The 21,043-nt window shown below is 48.2% G+C and overlaps 1 protein-coding gene across 1 annotated transcript in view; it reads left to right on the top strand.

Annotated features, from left to right (window-relative positions):
• The window catches only part of LOC119107574 (desert hedgehog protein), an 85,610-nt gene that overhangs the window by 8,618 nt on the left and 55,949 nt on the right, over positions 1-21,043 (top strand). The window contains exon 2 of the mRNA XM_037231062.1: positions 4,646-4,775. Coding sequence (XP_037086957.1) covers positions 4,667-4,775 — 109 coding nt within the window. The 5' untranslated portion in view covers positions 4,646-4,666. The remainder of the gene's footprint in view (positions 1-4,645; positions 4,776-21,043) is intronic.

Below are 21,043 nucleotides of genomic sequence, written 5' to 3'. Positions count from 1 at the left end.
AGATTTTTTGCAATACACGTCTCGTTGAAGATAATCGAATGTTGGCATTTGTTTGCTTCTTGCCGAGGTTTTCCAGACTCCGCATAAACTTTCTACCATCGTTGGAAAAGCTTGTAGGACGGCGCTAACATAACTATCGCGCAACGTTTCATGAAATCGATCGACATCATCACAGTTACAAAAGGGGCACAATAGCATAAAGTTTGTCACCGTCTCACGTCAATAACAAATTCATCTTTTCCAGGTGCCCTCAAATATGTGCCATATATACTGCACACTCACGCAAAATTGACGAAATTTCGGCAGATATCCCTCTTTAAGTGGATTTTGAAATTCTAAAGAAACCAAATATCAGTGAATATATACAACGTAGGAATGACAGCCATTGAGGTATGCAGTGTGTCCTTCTCGTGCACAAAATGGCACGCATGCACAGTGGGTATCAATGTCATTCGCATATTTCATGAAATTACGTTGCAATAACCGCGCATTCACACTTTATTCTCTGCGCATCAAAAGTGTCAAATACCCTGTATGATGCGCACTATCGCTGAGACATATCAACATTATATATGAGTATATTCTGAAACAGATTACACGCAGACGCATTGCAATATGTTCCATGTGTATCGCAATGTTCAGAAAGTGCAAAGAGGCAAACTCATGACTCCGTATTCAAATCGCTTCCTCCCGTGCATCGCCAAGGGTTTGACGCTAATTTTGCGACGAAGGGATAGGGGCAGTGCCTTTCGCGTCGTCCTAGCTTGCGACTGCTCCTTAAGACAGCGGTCATTAAATGCTTGGTGGTTGCCAGAATGCCTGCCAGTTACACCGTCTCCATTCCTGTGCACCAGTTTACATCTCCGTGCACCTAAAATGCACACCCGGATGAGCAATAAGGCCTATCAGAACGGTGCCTGTCCACAAAATGGGTACATTTGTTCCTAAGGGATACCTCGGGCCCAGGCAGGACCCCGCACACCAGGCACGGCCGTCCGCCCACTTAACCGCAAGTCCGGTGGTCACGCGACATTATTGGTATGCACCGGGCGAGCCGCCGTCGCCCGTAATGTGGTTTTGAGAGCTGCTCCACGAGCCGTCAGGAGTCGTCTGACTGGACGGGAGTTAATGACGTCACTGGGATAAGTGGCTATGTGGCCGCTGAAGTGATGACGTGGGCGGTCGAGGTCTGAGCTTCAAATGCGCTCGAAAATATTCCGACCCGCGCAGGTCCATTGTGTATGTGTTGTTACTGCCTCTGCCGAGTACTTACCTCCAGGCGTAATGCGTTGTGTAATGCAACTGAAGTGAAAGTAGGTTGTAGCAAATGCTGAGGGGGCATCTCGCAGTGCTCCAAATCATGCTAGTCTGTCCGCACCGGCGCACCAGGAGTGACTGGGGAGCAGTGGGGTCAAACAGTGGAGAGACGAGAGGAATCTCCTGAGCTCAGGATCCTTCCTATCTTAATGCCTCGAGGGCGGGTGGGGGGAGTATTCTTATGTTTTAGAAAACCAACAGACGTCTAAAACTGTGAAAAGCACCTACTGGGAACTTCTGGGACCCTAGACACCTCGAACCTAGGGTGCCGCCTCGTCACCACCCAGGAAAGGGGGTGGGGGCATGGGCCCAAATCTCCCCTTGGCCACGCCACTGACAAACGCACCCAGCAACGACTATTGCGTGGTTAGCAACAGTTTGCCACCCTATTTTGACAACAGTGCAAAATATCGAACTACAATGGGTCGACGGTTATATGAAGTGGAAGGTCAAATTGAGCGGGGTTCACAGTAAACTACAATGGTTCAATAGTGACATGAAGCGGGAGGTCAAATTGAGCGGGGTTCACAGTAAACTATAATGAGTTACATGAAACGGATGGTAACAGTCTTTCACCCGCGTTCAACTGTGCCCTACCGCTGTGCTCCTGAACGGGCACAGGGTAACATACGGTTTTCTGATACTGCTATACGGTCTATGGACCTAAATGTGGTTTAATTAAAAAAGTGTGCTATCATCCAAGCTAGCAGTTATGAAACTGCATCTATGCATCGTTACAGGGTAATGGGGGATTTACCCGCAGCTGTCCGGCTACGACGGACTCTGTCCTGTAGTGCCGCAAAGTTCACCATTATCATTTCTGCGGACTACTATGACAAGTTCAGCGGCACATCTGGTCCGCGGAATCGCTTTTGTTTGCTATTTCCGCTTGCTCGCCCGCTTGCTCGCTGGCTGTTTTGCAACACTTAATCCATGGTTGACCATTGTAGCGTCGGAAATTATCACCAGTTGCAAAACTGCGTGTGTGGTTCAAAGGCAGGACCCGAGAAAAGATGAGTGTCATTCTCACACTTAGAAAAATGCGGCATAACGTGCCATTCAAACTGGCATTTTGCTACCGGCCTTTCTCTTCACGCTGCAATGTTTTAGCAAAGCTTAAGCTTATCATGGGCCCTGTGGCACACCGGAATGAGGCATCGCTAAATAGCGGCGGCGCTCGAGATCACGGCACTGATTCGGCTAGCTGAAAAATGCAGAAATGGCACCGATGCTCCGCATACCATGGGAAGGCCATCTACGGGAAAAGTAATCTTTACCTCCTTCTAATAATTGGAAACCTAGAAAACTGTTGTCTGGTGCGATGGCTGTGAAGCGGGTGGTCGCCGCCGGTCGGCTGCGGCCGGCCGCCATAGAGCAGGCGGCGGCGCCGGCTCCAGACGGGCCCCAGGCCGGCTCAGCTCGCTCTCATTGATCCTGCCGATCACGATATCAGGCTCTCGCCCAGGCAGACCCGACGCCGCGTTAAGGTCGGCCAACTATGGCTCTTGAGCGCGGCAGTCCTGCCTGCCTGTTCAAGAAGTTTGCGAAGTAAGAAGGAGCGTGTATGGAGTCGAATGGCCCGCGGCAGACGCGCTGCATAAGCCGCACACAGTCAGCACTGGGGGCGGTGTGGATGTGCCTCGCTTCATCATACGCTGTTTGCATTGCTGTACAACTCGGCGGGTCTCACAACTCGGGCGGATTTCAGTCTTGGTCAGCATCTACACGTAAGCGGGCACTGTGCGTAGTATTGCGGTTAAATTTGGTGCCAGGTTTTTGGCGTATGTTGTGGTACATAAACAAACTAAACTGATAACAAAGCGAGTGAAATAAGAAGGATATCACTCAAGAAGTGACCTACCTCTCCCGCTTTCCTTATGCCCACATTTCTTGCGATGATGATTTAATGATGTCTTAACAGGTTATTTTCAACAAAAATATTATATCACACCCATTTTGGAACTCTAACATCAATGTGCATTCTTGCTCCACGTGTCTTTACAATCAGACGCGAATGCCTTATTCTGCTCTGCACTTATAACGCTAAATACCTAAAAGAACGTGCCTGTATACTAGAAAGCGTTTCTGCTGTGTGCATTTTCTATGAAGTGCAATATAGCATGGTGCATCGTATTGTGATGCGATGCAAGGCCAACTTCAGTTATCTCAATCTAATTCCTATCTATTCATGATGAAATTCAAACAACTCAAACACCCCCAGGCATGCTTTCTCTCACTCTCCCCTCTGCCTGACCTTTCCTTACCTTATTTTGTGACATTTGGGATTTGGAAATGCCATCTGGTCCGTGGGTGGGCCCAGATCTCATCGAGTCCGTTGGAAGTTCCTCGTCTTCGATCTATTCTGGGACAGTACACCGGATGTGCTCAATGCGCCTCCAATCACTTTTGAACCCGGTTGACCACGATGGACTTGGTCCCTTCAGCGTGGAAATCATTCCAGGCATCAAATGTTTCCAGTCCAAAATGATTTCGTCGGATCCTTGGGAGACCCTGAGTATTTCTGAGCTCCCACAGGTGGCTCTTTGTAGTGGAAAAGTAGCCGCCGTGAAGAGGCGGCTACGTTGCATGTGAACGTCTCCGCCAAAGCTGTTAGAATCGGCTAAAGCTGACAGCGACACCCTGGTGATGTGTGCTTCCGCCTGAGTGAGTTGTCTGTGGAAATTATGAGCGGACATATGCTGACGACCAAGCGTTTCCATCACTTCAGATACATTGAAGGTTGGAGAACATCGAAAGTCATACAAGGCAGCGTATCATGATGCATTATAACCGTAGTCTGAATCCGTTAGGTGCCGTGAGGCAGCCACCCGTCAGCCGTATGTCAGTGATCATTAAAGCTTGCACCACACGACATAGGCATATAGCTGAATAAACGGGTTAATCCACCTGCATACTCAAACACGTGAGACGTTCCCGCCGCCACGCGTCCCTCCGCCCACTGTACCCAGGCATGTGAGACGTTCCCCGCCGACGCGCGTCTCTCCGCCCACTGTACCCAGCCACGTGAGACGTTCCGGACCTCCACGCGTCCCTCCGCCCGCTGTACCCAGTCACGTGAGACGTTCCGGACCTCCACGCGTCCCTCCGCCCGCTGTACCCAGTCACGTGAGACGTTCCGGACCTCCACGCGTCCCTCCGCCCGCTGTACCCAGTCACGTGAGACGTTCCCTGCCTGCACGCGTCCCTCCGCCCACTGTACCCAGTCACGTGAGACGTTCCCCGCCGGCACGCGTCCCTCCGTCGTCGTGTTCGAGGCGTGACCGACAGCTGTCGACGACTGGCTCTCCGACATCGCCTTCTGCCCCAGACTGGAGCCGAGATCGTCACCATGCTCAGCTCCCTGCTGATGCTCGCGCTGGGCTGTGTGCTGGCGGGTCAGGTCAGCTCTAACGAGGTCAAGCTCGCCGACCTGCTGAGGGAGCTGCAGCGGGGCCGAGGTGAGCCGCTCTGCCGCAGTTGCTGCAGACAGACCCAAGTGTGCCGCGCTCCTGCTGTTGCTGCGAAGAGGCAGAAGTAAGCCGCGTCTCTGCTGCTGCTGCTTCTGCAGGGGGGGGGGGGGGGGGACTGAGGCAAACCGCGAGCTGCAGTAGACATGCATACAACGCCAAACAAAATATAGACTTTCAAAAACATTTGCGTTGCTGTTGCTGGTAGCTCATTTGGTAACTCATTGGTAACTATTGCATACTTTTTTAAGACAAACGTAACGTATTGAATTCTGTATAAAAAGGTAAACTGAAATAAATGAGCAAATGCAATGACGGTTCCATGCACATTTAAGTTTCATTTATTTACGGTTTACCCAGCCATTATTTCATGCTATGCAGTTGAATCCAGCAGCAATTCATGAAACCATTTTGTTTATGAGATAATACCGGTCAAGATATTTGTTCCCCTTCTAGTTAAATCGGACCATGTGTTAGGTTCCAAAGCCTGCTGTATTGTAGAGCAGCTCTGAACGAACAGGACATGGACTACGCTGATACGCTTTAAAATTGCATTGCTTTTATCATCTATATGTTTTAAAGGTGTGACTTGCCGTGGATACAATCGTTCGATTCATCGCGTCATATACCTTCAAACGTATGACACACCCTGAACAGAATCGTTCAATTCATGTAGACTTTAAGGCCTGGGATCCATAAATTCCCAGAATTCCTAAATTTAGTCAATAGTTCTGTGTAACTTATTGCCGACACCTACAAGTGTTAGTTTCACCCACAGCATTATACAATGTCAATGGTTTTAGCACGATAGATGCGGTTGCATGAAACTGCCTAATAACCGCGATTGTTGCATCCAATACCTTCTCTTTTACAAAAATAGGTGGTACCATGGGAATTTTGTTTAATCGTTGGCTATTTTATATTAAATTCATATTTTTAGGACTTATGAAACGTCCATTGGCACTGTTGAGCAGGTTTCGTTCCTCGTAATTGTGGATGAGAAACCTGCCGAACTACGCAGTTCATTTGAATTGCTGGTAAACCATGATACATTAGCGCATTTAATCATACTTACCTTATTTCATTTTACCGCGGCTAAAGCACTTTGCAGTATATCGTGTAGATATACTGCAAAGGCCCGTGGTCCGTCTGGAGTCGCTTGCATTTCCAGGGCTGATGAAGGCCCGATCCTAACACGGTCCTGGCCGCGCGCCAGACTTATCCGATCACCATGGCACGCGGCGAACGGGACTTCAAATGTTCTATTTCAGCCCCGGCCGAAAGCACTTTATCAGGTCCCGGGGTCCTGATATGAAAACCAATTACAGCAATGAGTGTGTGAACGGAACGCTTCAATCCTGCTGCATGAAGTACGCCAGAACTGTGCTACGACAGTGCTACACACCAGGTAGAACGGTCCAATCCGAATAGTGGGGACAGCGCTAGGTGGGCTGCAACGATCTGTCAGAAGTCACGCGATCTGATCACGTGACCTGTGGCGAAAACCGGGCGTAAGCGGGAGGCCGACCATGTGCGCGCTGGCACTGCGTGAGCTGTGACGTGGTATTTCATGTAACGGGCTAGGAGTCTGATTTAGATGAGCTTGGTCTCAGACTGATGGCTGCCATTTCTATGTCATTAACATCTGGTCGCACATCCAAACACCGATCTAGGTGTCGACAGCAGTGGGGGTGTGCGCTGCAGCGTCGGCTGCAGCGGTCAGCTGCCGTGGATCAGTGTGTTGCGCAGTGCGATGGTGTCAAATATTGAAATGTCACATACTGCGGGATTTGATAGTGACCACTTACCAGCATGGTGGCACAGTAACAGGCAGCAGTAGTTGCGTAGTTTGAAATTACCTTAGTTATCTCTGCAACGTGACTGTTCTGCATGCGGTACACTATTGGTATTTCTGCGAGAAAGACGGGCCGAATGCATTGGACCGATTTTGCGATAAATGGTGACCAAAAACCCCTAGGAGATGCAAAGTTCCTCCCGTAATCGTCCCCGTTTGTCTTACCAGGCTAAAGATAATAGATCGGCATAGTCAAGACCACCAGGATGCAGAGCCCCGTACCGCTTGAATACTTGTATGCTGCGTGTTCTTTATGCAAAGCGGTCATTTTCCTATGCGTCACTATAGAATATAATCTTTGCTATTTTGCAGTCGCTGACGACTAAATTTAGGAAAGCATCCCTGCGACATTGCTTTCATTAGTCTTATTCCTGCTTTCGTTTACTTAGTATGTGATCGGTGTTGCGCAGCGTCGAAGCAGTTTTCCAAAGATCACCGGAGGAAAATGAGCTTACAAGCTGATAACATGGTGGGTGGGCGAGACCAGCACGTGCCAAGACCTCAGCAGGTCTGCTAAGCCTTGCATGCTCCGCGGCGAAAACACCAAAAACAGCGCTTGCGTTGCTGCTGGAGGAACAAGACAATAACATTAAGGTGATCTGGAGCATGCCCCCAGGGTATTCCTGTCTATCGCACTCGGGGTCGGCACGGAACGAAACCTGATTGGCAATGGCACTAAATGGAAGCAGAAGAAACACCAACTGACACCGGAAAGTGCGGGATCTTAGTCTTGTGTTCCGTATATACTCTGATTACCGATCTTTGGGGATCCTATACTGCACCGAGCTGTCTGTCAAACTTGACAGGAACACAGAGTAATCCAGAAGGCAGTCATGAAGCGTAAAGGCGTTTTTAGCACAGCACATCTTTTCCGAGGGACTCTACGTGAAAATATGGTGCTAAGGCATTCGCGATTTCTCCATATCCCGCAAATACTTTGGTTATGGCGATTCTTTGTTTGTTTGCGCTAGAGTCTTTGGCGAATAACTTTAGCGTAAGAATCGGACTCGCTCGTTAATTTGTCACCAGCATGTGCCGCTATATTTGTAGCTAAAAGAGGATCATTGTGCACTTTTATGTCTTCGATCTATCCAAGTTTTGAAAAATTACTCGCTGTGAGAGAGGTGCGTGGGTTATTCTGTGTCTACAACGTTTTGAGGGGGCTTCTGTTCCAAACCGTATTGTGCTGTTGTAAACCTCCTGAGTCTCTTCCGTTTCGCACCGTTTTTCACCACGTTGTCCTACTGCTGATAAGCGCTTGATGCTTCGATATTATTGCTGTGACCTGTGGCCTAGCTAGAGGCGACAGAATGCAATTGCTCCTGAGCGGAAAAATCGCTATCAAATTCGTTGAGATTCGATTTCGTTTGTGCGCGCATTACAAAGACGCAGGGGCAAACCGCTGCATGCACGGGTGTCAATTTGCATTTTCTGTAGAGAGGGCCTTACCCCCCCCCCCCCCCCCAATGTTGTCTTGGTCCCTCAGTATTCTTGACCGGAATGCTACAGAACGCATACGTAAAAGATGACTGTCACACAAAGACTATCTTCTTTGGTCTTACTGCGTGGTGGCGTCGGCATAGAGGAACTAGATGCCCGCAACCTCAAACTATTTCCTCAAAAGATCAGCAGCTTAAGGTCATTGGGGCAAACTTTTCTACACTCAGAGTACTATTTTTTGCCCGTCAAACGTAACCCCAGACGCTTATTCCCGCAACATATACATGACACTGACGCTACTGATTCATTGGTCTTGTGGAAACCTTTATGCCAAACATCATTTTGTCTGCTACTCATGGAAGGCTACGGCACCTAGCACTGTTTTTAAGCCAAAACCCGACTTTCTTTAATGCATGTTCTGATCAGAAAATCAAATTGGGTAACATAATGCTATTTTTGGTGGGGCATCGTTACTGCACAATATAGGTCCAGCTATGAATAGAATATAGGTTATGAATATGAATAGAATATAGGTTCAGCACCATTAATGGCAACGTTGGTGTTTTTACGCATCTGTACGCCCAAACTTGCCTTACACTTTCTGCGGTAAAAGTACAGGAGGATTTAAATTTCATCTGAAGTCCTGTGGTCATTATATTTCAAAGCCTTTCGCTGCATTCTTTTACGATTTCCAGGAAATTCACAGATTTGGGTTTAAGTGAAGGTTTTAGGCTTTCAAAGGAGACGTGCATCGCTGTACGCAGCAAAAATGCCTGCATTCAATAATGCGCAATCGTAGGCATTTAGGTAAAACTTATTTTGTAGGATGATCCATTACCACTTCGTAGTGCTGAGTGAAGGCCACATGACCTTGAAATGTCTTAAGAAGTATGATGTACATCCATTTCATGGACATCTACGCACTGCTCAGAAGCACAATTAAACACGCGCACGGTGGCTGGTTGATTGCAACTTCCAGCGCGGCTACAAAAAATTTTCTGTGGAACTGACCGTACCACTTACTCATATTTTCAACCGGTCATTGCATGAAAGGTGCGCGCCATCCGTGTGGAAGGGAGCAACAATCGCTTCTGTGACAAAGAAAACATCGCCCAAGTTGCCAGGAGATCTGCGACGAGGAAGGTCTTGCTTTACTGGTGTATTTTAATTACAAATGTTATCTTGCAGAGATAAAGATACTCATAGAGATTACCACTTTTCCACACCGACTTTTAGCAAGGTTTTGGAAAAATTATTGTTCCGCAAATTCTGGCGGATGTAAAGCCAAGCATAGATGACCGCCAATGCGGAAATATGAAAGTGTCTGAACGTCACACTATTAAATTAGGTAGCTGCATGATTTGCTGACGGAGTTAGACGAGGCAGACACAATATTTTTCATGTTTATGTACGATTTTAAGAAGGGATTTGACCTCATTGATCATACGACAGTTATCCAGAACATGCTTGCAATGGATCTTCGCCCGGGTATGCAAAGTGGCTATGCTCATTCTTGCAGGACCGACAGCAGCGGGTCAGGATGACAAATGGAACCATGAGCCGTTGGAGAACCATAACATGCGGCACTCCACAAGGCACTTTAGTTGGCCCGGCTGCTTTCCTGGCTATGGTTTACGGTACCGCTGCTGATATTGACGACCGACTGAAATATGTAGACGACCTTGACATATACCAGGCGTGTTGAATTGACCAAGTAGATCGGCACTGCCAGCTGCAAGAGCACACTGACGAGATAAATGACTGGGCAACGGCAAACAAGATGATATTGAACACTGACAAGTGTCAAGTCATGCATTTTTTCACAGCCCAAAAAACCATTAGCACTACCGGTCATCATGATTCAAGGAAAAAGCCTGCCAACTGCCATCAAAACCAAGCTTTTAGGTGTAACAATGTCGAGTGACATGTCATGGCAAGTACATTTGGATGATATTGCAACCAAAGCATCGAAAGCTCTATATATGCCCTACATAAAGAAGAAGTACCATCCACCACAGGAACAGATTGTTCGTGTGTATGTTACTTACATCCAGCCATTGCTAGAACATTGTGCACCGGTTTTTCATGCCGGACTCACTGCCAAGCAGGCGCAACACCTTGGGAAAGTGCAGAAGAGAGCCTTAAAAATCATCTTCGGCCATTTGGAAAAGTACTCGAACATCTTGGATTGCTTGAGCATGGAAACCCTCGCTGACAGGAAAGAAAGGCTATGCCTAAGGCTAGGAAAAAAAATGCAAGCGTCTCCCATACATAGAGATCTGGTTCCAAAGCAGCGAGTGGCGATCTCCGGCAGAAATACCAGGAGCGCAAGCACACTCCAAACGTTTTGCTGTGGTATGCGACTACGCAAATCAAGTATTCCCCATATAACCACTCTTATAAACACAGATATAATATCAACTAAGTAGTATCCTACTTCATATGTACATTGTGCACATGTGCTATATGAGTTGATACTCGAAGCCATGCTTTTCTCAAAAAATCGTCTCTCCCTCTCTCTCTCTCTCTCTCTCTCTCTCTCTCTCTCTCTCTCTCTCTCTCTCTCTCTCTCTCTCTCTCTCTCTCTCTTCTCTCATTGCGACGCGCTCGGTAGAGGGGGGGGGGGGGGCAATTTGACCGCTGAGATAAAAAGCAAAAGAACTAGAAACATTATTCCTTCAGCGCACTAGTGAGGAACATTATTCACATGGATAAGACAGCAGTATAAGCCTCATTCCTCGAGAAAACCAGGAATAACCCTGGTTAGCCCAACTATATCTCCATTCTCCTCGTTTTCTCCTGGTTTTCTATATATAGGTAACCCAACCATATATCCATTCTCCTGGTTTTCTCCCAGGAATAAGGCTAATACTACTTTCTTATATACATGGGAACTAGAAGCATTTAATTCACAAAGTAACAAGATCTGTGTATGAACTCATTTGTGTCAAATTTTGAGATAGGCGAGGTAAAAAAACTTTTGACCTTTTGGCCAAGCAAGGTCAAACTCCGGATCGTCATCCCAAGTACCTCCAGACCTCTTTATGTAACCGTATTGAACTTAAATGCCTGTTCTATGCAAAATGTCACAGGTGTTCATTTCAAGTCACACCGGTCAGAACGGTTATGCCGCAACGGTTGGAAAAATTACGACTGACGTGGGCCATTTTAGGTCAATGAACTGCCCTGGCCTGCAAGAAGTCTAGATAAGAAGCTTTTTGACCTCCCCGTGGTCAAGAAATTCGAAAGGAGCATACAAATCTACCGTCGGGAGCATGTGCTTTAGTGAAAAACAGTTTTGGTTTTGCTCTCGGTACGGCCTCTATACTGACCCAAAGTTCAATGGAATTAGTGGTAATCCCAACCTCAGTTGGGTAATTGTTTAAGAAAGTGTCTCAGGTATTTATGTCTTCGCTTGAAAGGAGTGGGCAAAGAGACCCAGACGCATGTTACAAAAACATAGTCCAGCGAAACCTCAGGACTATTTGCATTTAATAACAGACAACCCCCGTGCGCACCTCTGCTGGTGCCAATAATAGAACGTTTGTGAATGGCCCAGCGAACGAGGGCCTGTTACCAAGAAGCGCATTGGCTCAAGTTTGAACCAGTGCGTCACATGGATCATGTGCTTCTCTCGTTCCCAAGGCCAAAGTGTGCATCGAAAAGAGCCACGGGCGGTAAACGCCATTTGGGGGCAAGCAAGAACACAGCATAATGTTTCGTTGAATTTGCGAAACAATAGCTTTGATACCGCATGTTTTTTGTATACACAGAGTGTTTCGAGCTTTCGTAGTATTTGTTACACAAACGGTTCGACATATTAGTGTGTTGCAAACGTCACGGAGCATTTACGTCGGAAGAGCAAGGCAAATCAAATCTATTTCTTTCAAAGTGGTGAGCATGTGTGTCAAATGAGATTTCTCCCGCAGGGTCGAAAGCCTCAAATCGAAACTCTGAGCTATTCGGAAAGATTCGGAGAAAACTTGCATTGCTGCTCAAATCGTACGCGTCTAATGTAACAATGAGTGAAAAGTAAAAAAGTTAGAATACTCCCTTTCGCGCTACGTTGTCGCATCAGCTTGAACGATTCCACAGGAATTGTCTTTGCTGATAGCCATGACCTGACTCTCACCTACCATAGGTCAGCCGCCATGTCATCTAATCTAGCTTCCCGTAACTAAAGACCCGTCATTCAATTTTCCACAACTGTGCAAAGTCTGGCGCAGCGCAGCGGCACCAAAATTTCGTCGTTGGTGCAGCTGATGTTTACCTACCCATAGAAACGTTTGTTGTATATAGCTGTGCACCTACCAGCACTAGAACGACTGCGCCGCACCGGTCATAAATCATTTTGAAAAGCCTTTGGAAAGGAAGGGGAAGGTTGCAAATTGATCCTCGACCCGAGCGCGCGTTGATAACAACTAGGCATGAGGAGGTCCTATTCATGGCACGCACACTTCCTGCATCACAATAACAGCAAACCCATCATCATCGCTGTTTCTACAGCGCATTTTTATGTGCCTAATGAAAGCAGTTTGCTTTTAGCCCCAATGCCATACAAGTATTGATGAATGTCACTCTTGATGCCATGACAAAAAAAAACTGAGTTGAAAAAATGTGGTGCGGCGCCAAATCGAGGCCAAATTATTCCAGCCGCGCTCGCATGCCACCGAAAGTCTTCACTTTAATTAAGCAACATTTTTTTTTTTTGCAACGGGATGGTGGTGGACACCTTGACCAAACACAAGGACAAAAAGTACATTTGAGTGGGGTGTGTAATTTGGCCCGATGGTATGGACCCCCGGGGCCGGTAGCTAGATCCGTTAATGTAGCCGGATGTCTGCCTCCCCATCGGGACGCACGTTTCTCGTACATACCCTGACACCTACCAACACCAGATCCCCCACTTCCCTCGTAATACAAAATCGTGTCTGCTCTCACCACCAAAAGGGAGCGTTACAGCTGGGTGGATAAACGATGCAATAATTTTCACATACCTAGGGCCATAAGACACGCAATGGTTTGTGATGTTAAAGTGAAAAGCTCTGGAATACGGGGATGGCCGAATTCCACCATGGCCAACTCCATTCTTATCCCAACAACCAAAATGAATACCGCCTTTCATGACCGCCACAGAAGAGCGCCTTCTGTGCCCTAAGGTGGCCTCTAAAGGGATGCCTTTACTTACTGATCAAAAGAGGTGCATGCGTCCAGTTCCTGCTCCATGGATCCATCCCTGCCTGACTACTATGCTGCTCAAATTAAAGACTTGTAAACTATATAAAAATTAAAAACATGTCTTACCTGCCATCAAAATGAAGTTGGCTAAATCCGGCGTGAAAAAAGTGGGAGTGGGATGTTGTATCTTTGGTTTGTCCCCCCCCCCCCTCACAAAAAATGACACCCCTGGCTGCATGAAGCGCACAGTGAAAATGACATCTCACGAAACACCTGGTTGAACCTGGCTTCGGGTGTATCCGCCACTTGACCGTTGGTCAAAAGGTTACACTGCAAGAGCTTTTGAAAGAGTAGCTGCCGCGGCCGCTGAGAGTAGCCCTCCTGACAGGTCGTTGTTTTCTGGCGCGCACGCAGACAAGACAAACCTGAACGTCTCGCGAGTACATCGTTATCGTGCAGCTTTGGAAACCGGCCTAATTGCTTCCGAGCAAACAGCCGATTATTCGCGGAGCTGTCTATGCTACTTCAAAGTGTTCTAATGACGTGGCCGAACCAATAACGAGCCTAGCCTTTCAACAAACACTCGATGAGCTTTCTCTTAAAGCTCCAGCAGCTCCGTTTCATTAAACCGTGTAGGCTTCTCGCTGAGATTGTCTTTGGATCGCTCTTATGCTTGTCCAAAAGATTGCGCAAATATCATTGAGGAGCTGTTGAGTCCATCGTTCCTTATACCTTGTTTATGCTCACACAGAATATTAAGAGCCTTATTGCGTCTGGCAAGCCCCCGATTCGAACGGAGCGTGCCGAGAACCTGCGTGTACTCAGGGGACCACAGCTCTGCGTGATCGGGGTGTATCGATGTAGCTGAAACAGCCGGATGACGGAGCTGCGGGGTGGCGTGCTGCAGTCGTGATGACGGAGCTGCAGGGTGGCGTGCTGCAGTTGTGATGACGGGCTGCAGGGTGGTATACTGCGGCCGTGATGACAGGACTGCAAGGTGGCGTGCTGCGGCCGTGATGACGGGGCTGCGGGGTGGCGTGCGGCGGTCGTTTGCGGGACGAAGACGTGGGATCAGCGAGCGGCGGGCACCGAGGGCTGACGCTCGTCGGGCACGCGGCGCCGGCCGCCAATGGTCGCCGACTTGGGACAACTCGCACACCCAGGCAGCGCTCCATGCCGACGGGGTTCGTAACATGTGACGCCGAGCACCCATCTCACCAAACTTGGGCGCATTAAATGGAGCAGACGAGACGCTGCACCTTTTACGCGACCGCCTGACACGAGACCGGGCGGGCGAGCCCGGCGCACGAGCGGCCGGTCCCAACGGCCACCACACCTCCGGCAAAGGCCTGCAAAGGCCTGCACCGCCCCTCATCGCCTGCTGAGGCCCTGGGGGCAGCGGGGGGGGGGGGGGGGGGGGTAATTTGATAGAGCCGCGCGTCGGTGAGGTCGGCTGCGGCCCTGGCTAAGCCGACTGGCAAACGCCGCCGTGAAAGCGCCACCGCATTCGGACCGGAGCACTTCACCGGCCGGAAATGAGCAGCGGGCCTGCCGGGCGCTCTTTTCGTGTGACGAGTGGGTCGTTCTGGGGCGCCTGATAGCGATCAATGTCTCCGGCCGGGGCCGCATTAGGACCGGCGTGGCGCCGCTGCCGGCGGCTCGTGCGAGGACGCGACGTCTCGACCCAGGTGGTGATCCGCCGATGCCAGGCTGTGGGCGCCGGCGGCGGGTCCACGCATGGCACGGCTGATGGCCCGTGCCGGCGATGGTTGCGGCTGGCGATGAAGACAGAGCTGCCGTGGCGCGGCGGGTCGCGACGACGGCTGGGGGTGGACCGCTGCCTGGCGTCGTTTCGGAGTGTGACGGCGTCTCGCTGGACCCCCGCTGTCCACGAGGCTGGCTATAACGTGTGGCAGCCCAGGTTTACGGCGGAAATGCTCGCCAGGCGACGCCAGGTGATCGCTGTTCGGCAAGATCGGCGTCACATGCCTCCGCAGTTGGCTGCTCATGACCAAGCCGTGCGCTCAGAAAGGAGCTGCCGACGCCAAGCCAGCAAACATGTAGTGATCTGCCAGCAGCGGGGATGCCCACCACAGTTATTCACGCAGCGATAAGCCACGTATGGCAGCCCATTACCAGCCACAGCCCGCAAAAGGCCGATCACTCGTGGCAGCCGGAGGGCCACCCTGGGGATGTGTGAGGCTGAGCAAATATTTGGAGTGATCGGGCTTTGTGCGCGCCGATCCCGTGGGCGCAATATCACATACGAGCACTATGCACTTAAGAAAGTGACTGCGGGACACCGATATGCCGAAACACGTGGAATCCACTGAAAGGGCTGATGAGGATTGGGGCTTAGGTCCATGCAGCTGCTTATGTTGCGGTCATTTTGAGCTAGCGTTTTTAGCAGTAATGACGTTCTTGAACGTGCCTCTCATCCAAACTTGGCAATTTTTATCCTCACTCTGTTCAAGTTATAACCAGTTGGACAGCTTAAATTAGTTCTTAAATTGCGTGATGTATGGTCTTATGAGCTTTACTTTAGTGGAATCGATTGCGATTCGGACTTGCAAGTGATCTGGACTGCCAAGACCGCCTCACAAACAACATCTCAAAGGTTGATTCACCTCCTTCCTGGTTGTGTTTTCCAAAAAAAAAAATATTTGGTTATGTCCTCACATTTCATGCTCACCGAGTGACTGCCAGAGCAAAGGCACACAGACTTCACAAAATGTGAACTACAGGGGCTGATATTCAACCCATTGTGTTATGGTGTGTCATTTTAGATATATGCGTGGTACTCACGTTAATCCCACCTCAAAGTGATGTCACAGTCTACATAAAATCGTTGCAACACGCAACTATTGACACTGGAAAACAAGTCTGAATAGATCCAGCTGGAAATGTCCATCACAAGGTAAAAAAAGTCATGGTTTCCCGGCAAAATGAGTTTTGGGCTCCTGTGTGGACAATGATTGGTCTTCATTACAACAGGAGACACTGGTTTCACGATGGTGTTGGACCAACATTGAAGTCCAGTCGGCACTGGGGATTGAACAAACAGTGAGCAAACGTTGAAGAGTTTTAAACGTTGAAAAAAACGAACATTTGACTGTGTGTTTTAAAACTGACAGTCAAATTCACTTAGACCAGAAACCAAGTCATTGCTGCCATGCAATCGTCACGAAAGATGCCGCAGACCGAGCGAGTCTCAGCTACAACGATCCGGAAATTGTGTAGCTGCAGAGGCCCGGCCCAGCCAGTCACGTTTTTAAGGACGTTGACCATCACTTGTCACGCCGCCATGGAATCTTCAGGAAAGGGTCACACAATGATTTTGAATTGTGCTGTAATATCTACAAGGCACAAGGCATAAACTATACAGACTGTGTGATCAGGCGGGGGGGGGGGGGGGGGGGGGGTATTCTTGCCACCGCGCAACATCACCATTACTTCATCTCGCCATTTGATTAGGTTGAGAAATGTAAAATTATCCAATCACGAGGCAGCTGAAGACAGACACGAGACAGATCAGGCGATGATAGCTACATGGGCGCGCTACTTTCGTCACAGTGGCCAAAAACATAAACTATTCAAGTTGTGGACTTTGACGACTGCAATTGCCAGGCGTTAGCAGGTACAAACCCAACCAATATTCTAACAATGTATTTGTCATATATATATATATATATATATATATATATATATATATATATATCTCTCTCTCTCTCTCTCTCTCTCTCTCTCTCTCTCTCTCTCTCTCTCTGTGTGTGTGTGTGTGTTGTGTGTGTGTGTGTGTGTGTGTGTGTGTGTGTGTGTGTGTGTGTGTGTGTGTGTGTGTGTGTGTGTGTGTGTGTGTGTGTGTGTGTGTGTGTGTGTGTGTGTGTGTGTGTGTGTGTGCGTGTGTGTGTGTGTGCGTGTGTGTGTGTGTGTGTGTGTGTGTGTGTGTGTGTGTGTGTGTGTGTGTGTGTGCGTGTGCATGCATGTTATGTATTTCCGTGCTTGCATTATCTACGTTTTATGTATACTCATACACAAGTGCAACAATGATAAGTATCTGCGTACACGCAAATCATGAATGGAGGTTATCCTAATGCATTGGCCAGTGCTACTCACATCAGTTCTCAAACGCGACAGGCTACATTGCCATGGGTTGGTTTCTGTTTAGGTATCCTCTGCATCATGATAAGAACCAACTCCATTACAATTAGTTGTATGTACCATACCTACATAACGTCTCGAAAATTTATTCGACCGCCATGGAAACCGATGGCACGTGAGTGCAACATTCGAATAGCTGAATGAAAGCATCCTGCCTGCCAGAATGGTACTTACGTACGATTATGCCCATGCCATTGGGGAATGGACATAGCCATTAGCTTTCCTTTCAGTTGGTATTCCAGTGTTTATTTTTAAGATGGTTGTAGATGGTGAACAATCTTTTACTTCGATGACTTAGTAATGGTTGTTGTAAGGACGACCGATTGAGTTCCGACTCTGACTAAAACATTTTGAACAGGCATGGGAGTCGACTTCTCAAAATGACGGAGGGGGGGGGGGGGCAGGGTCTTGGAAGTCGCCATAGAGGGACAGGTACGGCAAACTTCTCAGATATAGTTCACTTATGTGCCGGCTTCTGGCTATCCATTATATATATACACACACACACGCACACACACACACACACCACACACACACACACATACACACACACATACATATATATATATATATATATATATATTCATATGCATAAACTACACTTACTATCTATTTTTTAAGCTTATGTGCGTGGTCACAGCAATTATCACGTAGGAAAACCTGACAGTTTGCATCAATTTCGTATAAACGCGCGCGTTTTGTGAAGCTCGAGGAGTGCAGTTGCACCTCCCTCTTGCGTACTGAAAACTAAAATAAGTACACATGTTACTATCCTGAGCTTCTGTGGTTATTTAGTGCATATATTTATGTGTTCACAAGAATGGTGTCCATAATATACGTGGGGCTGCATCCTGTTTACATGAAGTTCTCGACATACCAAACATTTCATCGATAAAGCATACGCATTTTGCTTAACGTAAAACTAAAAATAATCACTCCTCTACTCCACGCATCGTTTCAGAAACAAGCTCTCAACCTTTTTCCAAAATGCTTAGCCACATGCCCTCCTCTTGACAATACCTTTCCCCGCTCTCGTCATCAGACACGCACTGCGAGCCAGCTGTGCTTCTGGGAGACACTGCTCCAAACTGTTATCATACTGAAGGGAGAGCGACTCTAACTGCTTCAGTTCGAATGTATGACAAATGAAACGACCATTTTGTTAATGTCACACGCATCGCAGGCTGATTGTACAAGCGTTGCTAATTAAGGTGGCTCCTCAGTGATCATGTTCGCTAGGCAGGGCTCAACCCTTGTTCAAAATCGAGCGATGGAAGAATGGCATAACATGCCTTTGACCACACGAACTCCCAAGCCTCAGAACAAAAATCCCGATGTCCAGGCCTGCAGTCTCCATAAGCCGCGCGGCGTCGCCCTCTTGCTGATATTAAGCGATGGTCGATGAGCGGAAGAAAACGGTAACATTGCTGAAAAAGTACCTTTGAAGGCTTCATGTCAATTCCAGCGATTAGAAGGTAGTACGGGAGTATGTTTCATTCGAGCAGGCATTTTTGTTTTTATAATAGGAACAGAATAGCATTCACAGTACTGCGAACAGGCGTCAAAATTTAAGGTAACTAGACAATTCAACATAAAATCTCTCTTTCCCAGTTGGTGGAGCCTTTCATCAGCTCAAATGATACCCTTAAGGTGTGACATGTGAAATTTATGCTCCATTCTTACGTTTGATGGTACGAATTCATTTGGAAGGACTCTCGGGGAAATTATTTCACGGCGGCTGTTCTCGGGCGTCAGGCGCCCGCCGCCCAATGTTGGCCCGCCAACGCCGCTCGGTTCAATGGAAAACGCAACCCCGGTGATCTTTGTTCTTGCTGCTTAGATTGCGAGTACGCGGTCTCAAAGTTATTATGTAATTTGTTTCACATGCTGCTAGGAACGGGGATGGGCGCAGGGGTGTAAGTTTCTAAGATAAATTGGGGGTGTGAGGAGGTGAGCTGAGCCTATAAAGTTAATCTAGTCTACCTTGAAATCCTTATTTTTGTCCGGATTTCGACAACCTTGGTTTGCGTTCCTGATGTCGAATTTAAAAAAAAGCAGGCGGTATTTAGTTCCAAAACTGTTTTCATGTTGTGGAATTATCTCTTTTTTGAGGCCAATATGACAGTGATAATGATGATATATGAAGACCACACACACACACACACACACACACACACACACACACACACACACACACACACACACATATATATATATATATATATATATATATATATATATATATATATATATATATATCTCTCTCTCTCTCTCTCTCTCTCTCTCTCTCTCTCTCTCTCTCTCTCTCTCTCTCTCTCTCTCTCTCTCTCTCAGCCGGCTAGCTCTGCTAGCCAGCTGCTAGCCTGCTCAGCTGGCTAGCCCTGCTAGCCGGCTGAGCGATGTAATCAGCAGATGGCTAATGATCAACGCAAAAATTTGTCCTTTGTTATAAAGGAGTACAACATATCCTAGCATTCAAAATATGTTAAGAACGTGATGCACTAGTTTTATGAGTGTCACACAATCAATAGCCTATGGGAATTACATATACGACGTTGGCGGCAAGTAACGTCACGCTCGGTAATTACGCCTAAAAATTGATCGGCGCATATTCCACTGCTGTTTTAAGACGAAGGCACCAAGGCCAGTAGGGACGGAACCTGAGCGAGCATGGGTGTCGCAGGAGGTTAACAAAGTAACTCCCATCAACAATAATAGGGTCCTCGGGGCAAGCGAGAAGAACCCAAGACCAACGTGGTGGGCCCCTAACCGACCGGCATTGCCCCGGCAGGCTGACATATAAGGCACCGGCCAGAGCACCGGACCCTCCGAGCAAAGGGGAATTATCTAAGACCATGAATTAATATTCCTGTGCGATCAAGAGCGCGCGGGCAGGTTAACAACACAAGCCTCGATAGGGGTGAAGAGTCCTTCGCGAATGAGACCAAAGGGAGAGAGCCCTCGATCAAAGAAGGGGGGCCCTGAGCAGCGGGTGTCTCCGTGACTTACCTTCTAAGAGCCCTAGCAACAGCACAAGGCCCACCAAGCAAGTGGAAAGAACCCAATACTTATATGAAAGCCCCTTGAGCAACTGAGTGTATCCTAGGATATGGGACCCCGGAAAAAGCGTGCAGAGCCTTTCAGGCGAATGGGAAAAATCCGTGGAGGAAAACCTGATCGATCAACAGTGCTCAGGCATGGAGGCAGACAGCGTCCTAACAGCACGTTGCGCCCTACGAGAAAATGCAAAGAGATCAAGGGAAACGTGGAAAGCTCCTCAGAGATCAGACTGACCCGGCAAGTGGACATATAGGGCCAGGCAACCAACAGCGTAATGCCTCTGGACAGCGTAATGAGCCCCAAAAATTTCCCCAGCAACACTTTCCCAATCAGCGAAAAATGAGCTTCGTCTGCTTATGAACTCTTTACTTTGGCTAACAATTGTCATTGGTCGTCTGTAGGTCCAAAGGCATCCAATTTTGCTGTGTTCTTATGTAAAGAGCTGCGTCCGTCCGGCCGGCTATGGGCCCCTTCGCAGCCTTTAGGTCGCTTCGACATGGTCCATGGGACATAGGCCCGTGCCCCCTCCCCTCCCCCCACCTCTGCATCCGCCACCGGCCCGAGC

Source organism: Pollicipes pollicipes, unplaced genomic scaffold, assembly GCF_011947565.3.
Source record: "Pollicipes pollicipes isolate AB1234 unplaced genomic scaffold, Ppol_2.1 Scaffold_6686;HRSCAF=7923_pilon_pilon_pilon, whole genome shotgun sequence".
In the NCBI taxonomy this organism is placed as follows: Eukaryota; Metazoa; Arthropoda; class Thecostraca; order Pollicipedomorpha; family Pollicipedidae; genus Pollicipes; species Pollicipes pollicipes.
The sequence above is the reverse complement of the archived record's forward strand: the minus strand, read 5'-3'. Positions and strand labels throughout refer to the sequence as shown.